The sequence below is a fragment of the Centruroides sculpturatus genome, unplaced genomic scaffold (assembly GCF_000671375.1).
Source record: "Centruroides sculpturatus isolate CEXI.00-Female unplaced genomic scaffold, Cexi_2.0 scaffold328, whole genome shotgun sequence".
Classification (NCBI taxonomy): domain Eukaryota; kingdom Metazoa; phylum Arthropoda; class Arachnida; order Scorpiones; family Buthidae; genus Centruroides; species Centruroides sculpturatus.
Genome location: NW_019384678.1, coordinates 359,720 through 372,194, shown reverse-complemented (window position 1 = coordinate 372,194; position 12,475 = coordinate 359,720). Strand labels below are relative to the sequence as shown.

The window sequence follows — 12,475 nt, the reverse complement described above, 5'->3', positions numbered from 1 at the left end:
TTGAAAAATTCCTCCCCATGGGGGAAGTGTTTTACATTTATAATAGATACATTTTGAGCCACAACAATGCGTGGCGGGGTCTGCTAGTGTTAAATATACAGTAGAACCCCTCTAATCTGTCATCTTTGGGACTGGGGGTATGGTTGGAATGCAAAAAAGGTCAGATTATCAGAAAAAAGTAAAATAAACAATCTTCCCCTTTGTCCAGTCTTTGTGGCACTGCTAATTTTTCATTTAATGAAAGAGTAATGTGTTTACGTTTCACTCCTGACATGTTGAAAAACACACAAAACTGTATACGTACACACAATGTAAAACGTATACTGTAACAAACACAGAACAACACGACGGGCGGTGAATTACTGACGAGTCGGGACAAGTTTCTCAACTTTGACCACGGTCGGATTAACCGGAGCGACGGACTAGCCGAGGGCGGACTAGAGGGGTTCTACCGTAGGTATAGTTAAAAAAATCACAAACATTAAACATGTTTACTTCATAAATTAATTATGCCTTTGCTTCATTTATAAAGCTGTAATAATATAATTAAATTTAATGAGTTATTCATTACATTTTATAATAAATTATGTAAATCTATATTGTAAAGTTTAGAACTAATTCAATTGACAAATTTTAAATTCTTTAATAATTATTATTCATTGGAAGAATTAATAAGAATATGAATATAGAAAAGTAATATATAACTTATTGTGTAAATTTAATTATTAAAAACATTTTTGACATATTCTAAATGCTGTTGAAAATTGCAGAATTAATTAATACATCAACTACTTTTTTATAACTTTAGTGTAATTACAGTATGATTATGAAGTATTAAATTGAATATTACTGACATTTAGTCTCAGTTCTCTAGTCTATAAGTTTAAGCTGAAAATGTTTACATTCTTTAATTTAAATTCTTTTCAATTTTGTATATTTTTAATACCAAATTCTAATATATGTTAATGAAAATTTAATTTTCTAGAGAGAATTGATTATAATGAAGTTTCAGAAAATGTCATGAATGAAGGTATGAAAGTAAATTATTTATTATATAATTTGTTTGTTATAAAATATGTTTTGTTCTAAATAAAAATAAATCAGAATCAGAAGAATTTTTATATTACAAAAATTGGAGTTATCTTATTATTTATGTGAAATTATTTATTCAATGTTATAAAAATTGTTATACACATTATTGAAATGAAACATTTTGAAAAGTATTCTGATAAAAATACTAATTTTAATACTAATACTAATCTGCATCTTTTTTTATTCCTTTCCATTATAAGATACAAATTCCTTAAATATTACAAACAGAAATATCTTACATTTTCTCAATGAGTTTTTGTGGAGTTATAAATATTTGAATTAAATTCTGGTAGATTTAATTGATTTCATACTTCATTAGCAAAACGGTGTTTAATTCTTAAGAAATATATCCATATGTAACCATGATTATTAAGACTGACTGGTTATGCACTCCAGCAGATGGTGTTAAAAATGTAATGCTTTTTCTATGGGAAAATCCTTTTCCAAAAATTTCCAAAACAGAAACAGAACTAAATAACCAAATTGTTAGTGTTGGATCCTGTTTAATTTTTCCATTAAGGTATGATTAAGAATTTTGAAAATCAAATTCATTATTTTCTGCAGATTTTCTGACTTCAAAAATTTGTAGAAAATTAATGAATTTAATTTTTAAAATTATGAATCATATATTAATGGAAAAATTAAACAGGATTCTATAGCAAAAAATTGGTTATATCTGCTTCCATTTAAAGAATTTTTGAAAAAGGATTTTTCCATAGAAAAAGCATTAAAATTTTAATGGTATCTGCTGGAAATTGTGTGCATAACCAAAGAGATTACAATGCAATTAATTGGTGTAAATTGAAAATTTTTAATTTTAAAAAATTATTTTATTTTAATATAAATAGTTTTTAACATAACAGTTCTGATTTAAATATATTGTCATATTTAATTTTTAAAATTACAGTAATAACTTGGTTTTCATTGACTTCAGTTATTGTTGGTTTCGATTTTCATGAATTTTTTTTGTGAAAAATTTGTCTTTGTTTTCATTGATTGCCTGAGATTTCGTTGACATTCTCACGTGTCCTTGCTGCTAATTTTGCAAAACCACACGTTTTCCTGCTCAGTGTGGTGTTGTCTCTTGTTGTGTGAGCATTACCCTGCACGTCTAGTCAAACAATGGGCGCATTCAAAATCTCAGCATGCAACCAGCACCTCTCAGCACATCTGTTAAAAATCTCAGATAACTTCCAGTTGCTGTCAGCGAACTTCCAGCAAACTGCAAATGTCTTTTTTGGTACTCAATACACCAGAAAACAAAATGGCAGCCACCACGAGGCTTGTAAGAGCTCTATTTTACATTGACAATTTTGAATTTAATTTATTTATTGATTAATAAAAATAAACCCTGAATAAATTAACAATTGGTTAGTACATTAATAGAATATTTTAATATACTAGTATATTAACCTAAAACATCACATAATTTTTTTAATTTTAGTTGTTAAAGTGTAATCTTAGGATTGATTTAATTATTTAACTCCTATGGAAATTTAAGAAATCTTCATCCCTATTTTACTTTTTGGAATATTAATTTTTCATTACGCTGTTCTCATTAAATCAGTTCAAAAATAAATTTAATGTAATGTGGAAGTCATCATCATTTGCCATTTTTGTTTTTCTTTTCCGAAATTCCCAGCAGTTAGCATTTGTGTTTTCTAGAAAACACCAACAGAGGTGAGGAATCCAGAAATGTAATGTGGGTCCATTCAAATTAAAAAATTCAGTAAAGAGTTGCTTAACTTTCCTGGCAACATTTAAAATTTTGGTGGCATTATCTATTGGGTTGTTCGGAAAGTAAGTTAGTTTTTTTTCCATGGAAAAAAACGCAATATTTTTATAATAAATAAATATTTTATTGAATTATATATCGACCATTTTGGTCAAATATCTGTTGTCATCGTTTCTGGTAGTAGCATGATTTCACATTCTTAAAAGTTTTGATTGTTGCTTACAAAAACTGATCCAAATGATTTTTGACATTGTCATTTCAGGTAAATGTCTTACAGTTAAAAAAAATTTATATAGACCGGAACAAGTAGTAATCCGAGTGTGCTCAATCTGGTGAATATGGTTGGTGTGATAGCACGTCCCATCTAAGTTAGAACAGTTTCTGACGAGTTACCAAACTTGTGTGAAATTTGACATTATCGTGGTAAAACACTACACCTGTTTTGTTGATCAATTCTGGTTGTCTTTTCTTTTTAATGATATTACTCAGTTTGTTTACTCGATGGCAGTACACTTTCGAATCAATTGTTAAATTGTCTGGTAAAAGCTCAAAAAAAAAATTTCCTTAAAATCCCACCAAAGAGAGCATCTCTCTTTAAGAACATGTGAAACCTATATATCAAGCTTTGAAATGAAACCAATTTGTTTCAAGTAATCATAAACAGTTCAATTTGACAAATTTAATCTCTTAGTGATTTCACGTGTTGTTATTTGGCAGTTTGCTTCAATCAGTACCTTTATTTTGTTTTCATTGGTTTCATCTGGTCATCCATAATGTGGTACATCTTCAATATTGAAATTGCCAGAACGAAATTTTGTAAACCAGTTTTGGCACTGTCGTTCTGTCAATACATTTTCTCCATACATGTCACACAATTTTTTTCTCTCTTGAACAGCATTCTTACCTTTTTGGTAATAAAAGAGCAAAATATGCCGAAAATGCTGCTTTTGATCTTCCATATGTGATGGGACACAAAAAATAAACAATTGCATGAAATGAAACCAAATTTTTTACAAATAAGCCTTAAAATGCTAGCTGTCAAAATATATAATGATAATACGGTTTAGAATGAAAATGGTGGGAAAAATACGACTAATCCCTCTAATGGTAGAAAAAACGAACTTACTTTCTGAACAACCTAATATTATGATATTTCATTTTAAAAACTTTATATTTTTAATTGTTATAAAATGGCAAAAAGCTTAATTTTGAGAATAGGGATGGGTTTTACAAAAAATTGTAAATGCTGATAATGAGTAAAATTGTCATTAAGTCCAACCCTAGTTGAGATATGACACACAACCCACCCTTTATATTCCCGGAACCCATTGACCTTTAACCATCAAAATTTAATAGCATTGATCCCCCAATACACAAACTTCCCTGCAAAATTTCAGAAATTTTTGACAAAAACACACAGAAGTTATTAAGCTTTAAAGAGAGTGAACAAAATCATGCCTCCCATACAAAATAATATCCATACATACAGAAAAACCCTCTGATTTTTTTTTTTGCATTTCTTGATATTTCAAGGTGTCCTGAGTCCAAAAGTGTAAAAATCTTGAGAGGGCCAGCTCGATCACCATACTTTCCCTCTGTTATATAGAATAGAGTAGAGAAAGTAAAATAAATCACCAAAGTAAAAATAGTAGTCCATGACTTTGTTTTCAATATACAAAGGTATTAATGGGACAATATCCATACTTTCTGATCCAACTGAGCATGCCTAATGGAATTTAAGTTTTTTTTTTTTTCTTTCTTTCTTTTTTTTATTAATCAGATACAAGTGATATGTACATACCAGTACTGCTTGGTACAACTGGGTGGCAAACTACATATAGTCATCATTGTTCAAAAGAGATGTTGAATGCACATAACAGTAAATGAATGGTATGGGTGAGAGTGGACTCTGTCACTACTTGCAACATGTGGGACTTACCATAAAGGGCTAGGTAGCTTCCCAGAAAGCCAACAGTGTTTAGTATAATTTTTCATTACAGTTCATTTGAAATATAAGTGTATAAGAGTTTTGAAGGACCTGTAGATTTCTTTGTCTTGCAGGAGAAGACTTTTATTACATGGCCAATCTATATGTTTGTAGCTTAAAATTTTCTGTAAGTACTTTCTTTCTTTTTTGACTATAGGGCAGTTGAACAGGTAGTGGTTGCTTCCATTGGTTTTGTCATAAATAGAGCACTTATCACTATCAGTAATTTTGAACCTGTGTAAGTAGCTTTGAAAGTAGTCATGGTTCATTATAAATTGGGTTATATTGTGATTGATTTCAAGCCAATTCATCTTGTAGATACTTTTAATGTCTGGTAAGTGTGAGTAAGTTGTTTCATTATGGAAGTTTTCCCAAAACATTTGCCATTCTTTTAAAATATAGTTTTTTTATAGCATTGAATCCTGATGGTAATTTGTTATATATTATGGTGTTTTCTTGGTTGTGGCTGCTTTCTTTGCTAATTCGTCGGCTCTTTTGTTGCCAATATTTCTCTGGTGTCCTCTCAGCCAATTAAGAGAGAAGGCACCATTTGAATTTTGTAGCATAGTATTAATATTATTTGTAATCGGGTGAGTATCATTGTTCTGAATAATGTAAATAGCTGCTTGGCTGTCAGAATAGACCTAGGGGGTCAAAAATAAAAACAGTATTGCGTGTGTTTAATAGAAAGTAGGCATGAAAAACAAACAAAACACAAGAACAAAGCAATTGCCATTGATTTCTTCGTTCTTGGATTGCATCTCCATGTTGGCAAGTGCAAGTATTGTATCTTTATACCCATTCAGTTCAAGGATTATGTCTCCCATGGCCAGCATATACTGTACAAGGATGGCCTCTTTTTTTCCAAAAAGTGCAAATTTCACCTATCTGTATTCATTAGGTACAAAGACACTCTTTTGTGCTTAACAAGTACAGGAATCACTTTTTTCTTTCCAGCTTTGTTTCAATTCTATCATGATACGACAAAGTTGTTTGATATCCTAGTTTATGTCTGTATAGATTTATAATTTGATGTAATTCAGAAAATCATTGATGTTACAATATAATTGTGTTATTGTTAATAATAATAATAATCTAATATAGTGATCCCTAAACTTTTTGATTGTTGGACCAAATTGCACATAGTTGTAGTTAGACAAATCACAAATACAGTGGAACCCCGGTTAACGAACTTAATCCGTTCCGCGACTCTGTTCATTAACTGAATTGTTCATTAACCGAAGCAATTTTTCCCATAGAAATTAATGCAAATGCAATTAATCTGTTCTAGTCTCTGAAATTTTTGTGATTGTATTTGTAATACACAGTAGATTTTCTTTGATGAAAATGTAGGAAAACGTAGTATCTATCATTACAGCAACAAACATGTAAATTTTGTTTAATAAAATAGCACTGTACATACCTTTGTTTGTTGTAGTTGGTGGCAGAAAAGTGGAGATATACGAACCTTAATGCTTAGAAGAGGAATCCCCTCCAAAAAAATAACAGGTAGCACTTCATCGGGAGATTCTTTGAGTTGAAGTCTCTTTCAGTAAGAAAGCCCACCAGTGGCTAAGCAGTCTTTGTACCCTGAACATGGGGAGTTCGTTCATGGGTTCACACCTTGCTCAGATGGGCTGGCCATGTGGAATTTTCTGGGTTTTCGCCACGTCTGTAACGCCTAAATAGGGGCCAGTTTCCCTTAAAAACACCTCCAGAAGGCATTCCCCCCTAGGCAGATCACCCAAGTGTTGCGTTGCCATAACTTAAAAAACAAACAAACTCTTTCCGTAAGGAACAAGAAATTGATCTAAAGTTGATTGTCTTACTCTTTTAATCAAAATTTTTCTCAAATGCGATAGCTCGTTGTTCATATTGCGTTGTCGTTTTCTATTGCCACTATGACTTTTTTCTTTCTTGGATGCCATATTGATTAAATATATAAATCACAAAACTGAAAAAAGAAGTATAGCACAAACACTCGGAAAAGCAATGCTTAACTCGCGCATGCCTAACACCAACTAAAATTCGACACAAAATACTGTTATGTTCGTTATCCAAGACAAAATTTTTGCAAAATAAAAGTTCGTTAACCGATTTGGTCGTTAACCAGGACGTTCGTTAACTGGGGTTCCACTGTATTTTATACATTTCATATATATTAAAATAGGCCTATTTTTATCATTTATAAGTAATGTGTCAAATATGTTTGAGGGCTGGATTTGACCCAAGGGTCATAGTTTTGGAACTGCCATTGTACTGTATTAAATACAATTTAACTTATAAATAAATATAATTGTTATTTATAAATTTGTAGAGAAGATATTTAATTAAAATTTGCCTTTTGTTAATAGACAGTTGAAAACAAAGCTTTAATATAAATGTACATAATTCATTTTTTTAAAGTTTATTAAAATAGAAATTAAATTTGTAACACATATATATGTATAATTCATTTAGTACTAATGTTCTGAGTTTTATACAGATCAAAAGTAATAATTTACATTCTGTGATATTTTCTAGTGCTTAATCAAGTTATTTGCTTCACTGAAAGAGAAGTAATTAAAGGTAAAACATTTAATGTAATTTTAATATTTAATATAAAACTTAGTATTTTACTGAAAAATTTTAATTTGAATTAGAATAGTTATTACACCTCACATTCTTTTGTGATTAAAACAGGAAATCGTCTTTATCTTACTGAAAAATAATAAATAAGATACTTTTTATTATTTCTTGATGGGTTATTTTTATTATATAGTGTATTTATAACATTTTTTATTAATTTGATTTGCTGTCGGCAGTTGTTGTATTAAGGTGAGTTTTGTTTTTAGTTTTAGAATTTTGTCCAGGCAAGGTGTGGTAGTCTATCCTTAATGAAATAAAATTCCCCAAAAACATAAATAAGAAAATGAACTAAAAATAATCCCCAAACAATATAAAACAAGTCAGAATCGACTTCTTACATATTTAATTGAAAGGTAAAGATATTTAATAGCAGTAACAAATGTGCTTGCCATGAAGATAATACATGATTTTAAAAAATTAGTCTTTTGGTGTTAACAAATACTGTAGTGTAAATGAAATCTTTAATAATAAAATTCAAATGTTTTCAACAAAATTCAAATTGTAGTCATCAAGAGAAATTGAAAAGATCAAATAATCTTGCAGAAGAACATTGTAAACTTGAAATCGATTACATAAATAAAAAATACATTGAGGATAAATGCAATATAAGTTGTACCATTTTAATGATAACAAAATAATAATATACAAAGCTATCTATTAAGGATGCACCAATAAGAATTATTGGCCAATACCGATTAATCGGCTAATTAGTGTTAATAATTTATTGCATTAATAGTGTGAGTTCCTGGAGTTAATTATACAGTTAATTATAATATGGAAAATACCCATTTTTCTCCACCTGGTATTTCCATCTCCCTCAGATCAGATAAACAAGAGACAATTGAATATCCTTGCAAAATCAACAATCTCTTCTTTTGTTTGGGAATGTTTCTAAAATAAATCTCAACACTTAATTGTTGACGCACGGAAACTTCGACATTGTTTAAAAAGCTGAAGTGTTTCTGTGTTTAACAGAAACAAAATATATTTCTTTAACTGCTGATATTTCGACAGCAACTACAAACAATTCTTCTTTTTTAAGTGTAACAGCCCACTGGTTGAAGGATAATTTTCAGCAGGAAAGAGCTGTTTTGCAAATTGTTCCCTTTGAAGATTCCCATACAGCTACACAAATCAGTAAACAGATAAAAATTGTTCTTGAACAGTATAAGTTGACAAGTGATAAGATATTTTTAATACTGAGAGATTCTGCAGCAAATATGGTAGCTGGATTTATGAATTGCAGCTTAGAAGCAATATCATGCTTTATACCAGGGGTGGCCAACACTTGGCGCATTGGACGATTACAAGTGGCGCTTCAGTCGTTTCCGAGCAACATTGCCAGATTCGGCTTCATTGCATACACAATTCAGTGCAATCGACCTATTGACCTTTTTTTTTTTTTTTTTTGTTACACTATGCATTCGTGTTCATGTACACCACTGATGTCATATACAACTACTTTTATACGGGTAGTGTAGCTACCCGTGTAAGATAGTTCTCTTATAAATTATAGATTATAAATAGTTTCTTCTTATAAATTGAAATACCTAATTAACGGGTGGCCGAAATTTTTCTCCGCCCCGGGCTGCTAACACTCACGGTACGCCACTGCGCATCTGAACTCGTCTATCAAAAANAGCTTTACAAGAGTCTAGCTCAGGTGGCCAACAGATTTTGTCCCCGGGCCGAATTACAAAAAACTTTTTCCACGGGCCAAACCAGAGGCTGCCCTAGGAAGATTTTGAGATGGTGCGAGATCTCATTGTAGTGTCACCTCGTAGAGACTGAATTGTAAATAGAGATTACAGATATATTTTTCACATTATCAACATTCTACCCTGTACTTAAGAGATTTGTAATGGAGTGTTAACTCTAAACGCACAGTGAGTTGTTGACTCTTGTCTATTAGTGTGGCTTCCATCTGCGATCAGACCTACTTCATTACGTAGAAAGAAACCCCACATTATGACTAATCTTACCAGCGGAGTAGCGTGGGTGTCAGCCGCCCGGGCGGAGGAAATTTTTGCCGTCCCGCTATTTAGGCATCTCAATTTAAAAGACTAAAATTCAGTTTCGTCACAGAATAAGCAATGAAAAATTCCGTGCTAGTGACGTGTTTAAAATAGCTCTATTGGATATTGGAGGTGTATATGAATACTATTGAATCGTACATGCAAAAAAAAGTCAACAGGTTGCGCAGGATATCCCGGAATGAAATTACTAGTTCACCTGGACGATGAGTCGATTCCCGGACGATAGCACTATCGTAGGTGCGACGCAAATATAGACTAGAATGGTTCAAATTTTTACAAGATATTATTATTATTTATTGTGAAATTTTGCCGCCCCCACTACGCTACGCCACTGAATCTTACTTAAAATTCCCTTTATTAATGTTCACCAGATGGAAATTCTGATACTGTGTGAAGATGTATAGCGCGGACAGGGAAATAATCATAATTTTGCATTACAATTTAAGGGTTTTACAGTTTGAATATTAAATTTTTATTTGTTTTATATGTTTAAAGTTTAAACTTTAAATAAAAGAGAGTTTTGAATAGGTTATATTATACTTATAATATGTATCGATAAAAGGAATAATTTGAATTGTAAAATTTTTTTAATATTCAGTTTGTCATGTAATAAATAATAAATATATAACAGAAATTTATTAGTTTTTATTACTAGCATTATACGTAACATTCTAACAAAAATACCAAAATGCAAAATTGGCCGATTATCAAAACCGATTAATCGGGAAAATGGCCAATTACCGATTACTTACTGATTAATCAGTGCATCCTTACTATCTATAGGCTTTGGGAAGGGAATACAACAGATAACTGTAATCTGTATATATATTAAATGTAAATGTTTTGTCATTGCCACACACAGATAGCATAAATTTAAAAATTAATTTGATTTACAATTTGAAAATTTCAAAACAACTTTTAAATTGGTTTTTAAAAATATTTAATTTACAATTGATTTGATTTTAATTTTAATTAATTAATTTTGATTTTATTTAAAATTTTAGTTTTAGTTTTGGTTTCAGCACAAAGGCCAGAGTTTTAATTATTATTTTATTATTAATTTAAATTTTAGTGTTAACTAATTTTTAGGTTTAATTTATTTAGTATTAATTTAGTTTTTATAATTATTTTTAATAATTTTTATTTATTTAATTTTGCCTGCATTTTTGAACCATTAATTAGAATTTTTAAAATTAACTGCAACTCTTTTTTTCTTTTGTGATGTAACTATAGAAATTGTTTTGTCTTGTTTTGCACAAAATTTAATCAAATTTAAATTTATATTTTAGTAATTCCATTAATTTTTGTTTTTAAATTTTCTTACTTTTAAAAATTTTAATTATAACTGAATTAACATTGATTGAACTATTGGGCTGACTAGTTGCAACAAAATACCAACTACAACATTTTGTAAAATATGTAGGAGAAATTACAGATTATATAAAATTAATCACATTGTTACAAAAGTTTGTAAACAAAATGGTGGAATTCTTTATAAGATCGGATCAAGTATTTGGAGAGTTTTCCAATAACATAGTGTTTCAGTATCCCAAAGTGATTTCATAATGGTGGAATTACTGTAATCAGGCTTGTAACTGTTACCAAAAACAAATTTTGCAAGTTCTGTGTCTTTTTTATAGTGTTATAGATTTTTGATGTTCCCCTATTGTAATGTTATGTGTTATATATATATGTTATATGTATATGTTAACTATTGTGGTGAACTGCCAATATACATAGTGAGGATACCACGTGATGGAGCTTTTAAATTTTATTTTGTAAATAGTCAGTTTTTCGAAAGTGGACCTAGTGTCTCTATTGTTTACAATTAAACTTTCAAGTGAAGGTCGAGAGATAAGAGGGAGAATGTAATTAAACTTTCGTGAAAGAATCCAATAACTTTTAGGGATAATGCTCAATATTCTAATTGTATGAAATTTGACTCTCCAGGTTTTTGCAAATCTCAACATTTTGAGAGTCCAAACCTAAAAAATGAAAGGAAAAAATTTGCGTATGTTTACGAGGGCATTTTTTAATTTAATATCTCGAGATGAGATAAAGATTAAGAAATGAAAGTTGACATGGTAACTTGTATATTAGAGATATCAATGCCATTAAATCTTGGCATACGGAATTGATGGGGTATTGTTGGATTTGTCTGTTGTATCTTGATTGTGTTTGGACTTAACAAAAATTTAACTTGTATATAAACACCACTAAGCTTGATATATTAATAATAAACCAAATGATTGCCATAATTAATTGGGCTAATTAAATGCTTTAAAATGATTTAAAATTAATGATTAACTAAATTCACTATCTATCACACCGGAACTACTACAAAAAAATCGACACATCTGAACCAATTACGGTGTGATCATGCAAAAGATCGGAAAACAAACGTTTTCGAACCCCTTCTGGGTTCTGCTTCAGGTTCTAATCAGCTTCTAAAGACGTTCAATGTCCGTTATAAGTAGAAATTCGATCGTTCATGTCGTTTAAAGCTTGAAATTTAAGTTGTAGGTTCGAATGGATTCACGTAATCCAAGTCGCGCATGCGCGATTGGTTACCCGTCATAGTTTGATGGGCGAATTAGAGCGTGTTGTGAATTAACTCCTGCCAGGCCATCGATAACAGCATCTCCTCTTTAAAATTTATGCACGTGTTGTTGGTGGAGGATATAAATATGTGCATAGCCTCTAGCCATTTGAGGTGTTCGATAGGAGGCGAATCATGGAGGAGAATGGCCTGGGAGAAGTTCGCTACTATATCCGGATCAGTTACATACGTAGCGAGGGCCGTGGAAGTTCTTCCGTGCCGAATATCGGCTAGATGCTCTTGTATTCTGACTCCCAGAGATCGTTTAGTGGAGCCTATATAAATCAGGTTCCTATCGCACCTGTTGTCCTTCACTGGGATGCTATAGATTCCAGGGCGTCTGATGGGGTTAGGAGGGTCCTTTCCATTACGTAAGAGGTTGAAGATGGTGGGACACC

General features: G+C 30.8%; 1 protein-coding gene across 1 annotated transcript in view; it reads left to right on the top strand.

Moving 5' to 3' along the window:
- The first annotated feature begins 986 nt into the window (after positions 1-986).
- The window catches only part of LOC111626899 (nuclease SbcCD subunit C-like), a 159,150-nt gene continuing 147,661 nt past the window's right edge, over positions 987-12,475 (top strand). The window contains exons 1-2 of the mRNA XM_023370419.1: positions 987-1,030; positions 7,338-7,382. Coding sequence (XP_023226187.1) covers positions 1,021-1,030; positions 7,338-7,382 — 55 coding nt within the window. The 5' untranslated portion in view covers positions 987-1,020. The remainder of the gene's footprint in view (positions 1,031-7,337; positions 7,383-12,475) is intronic.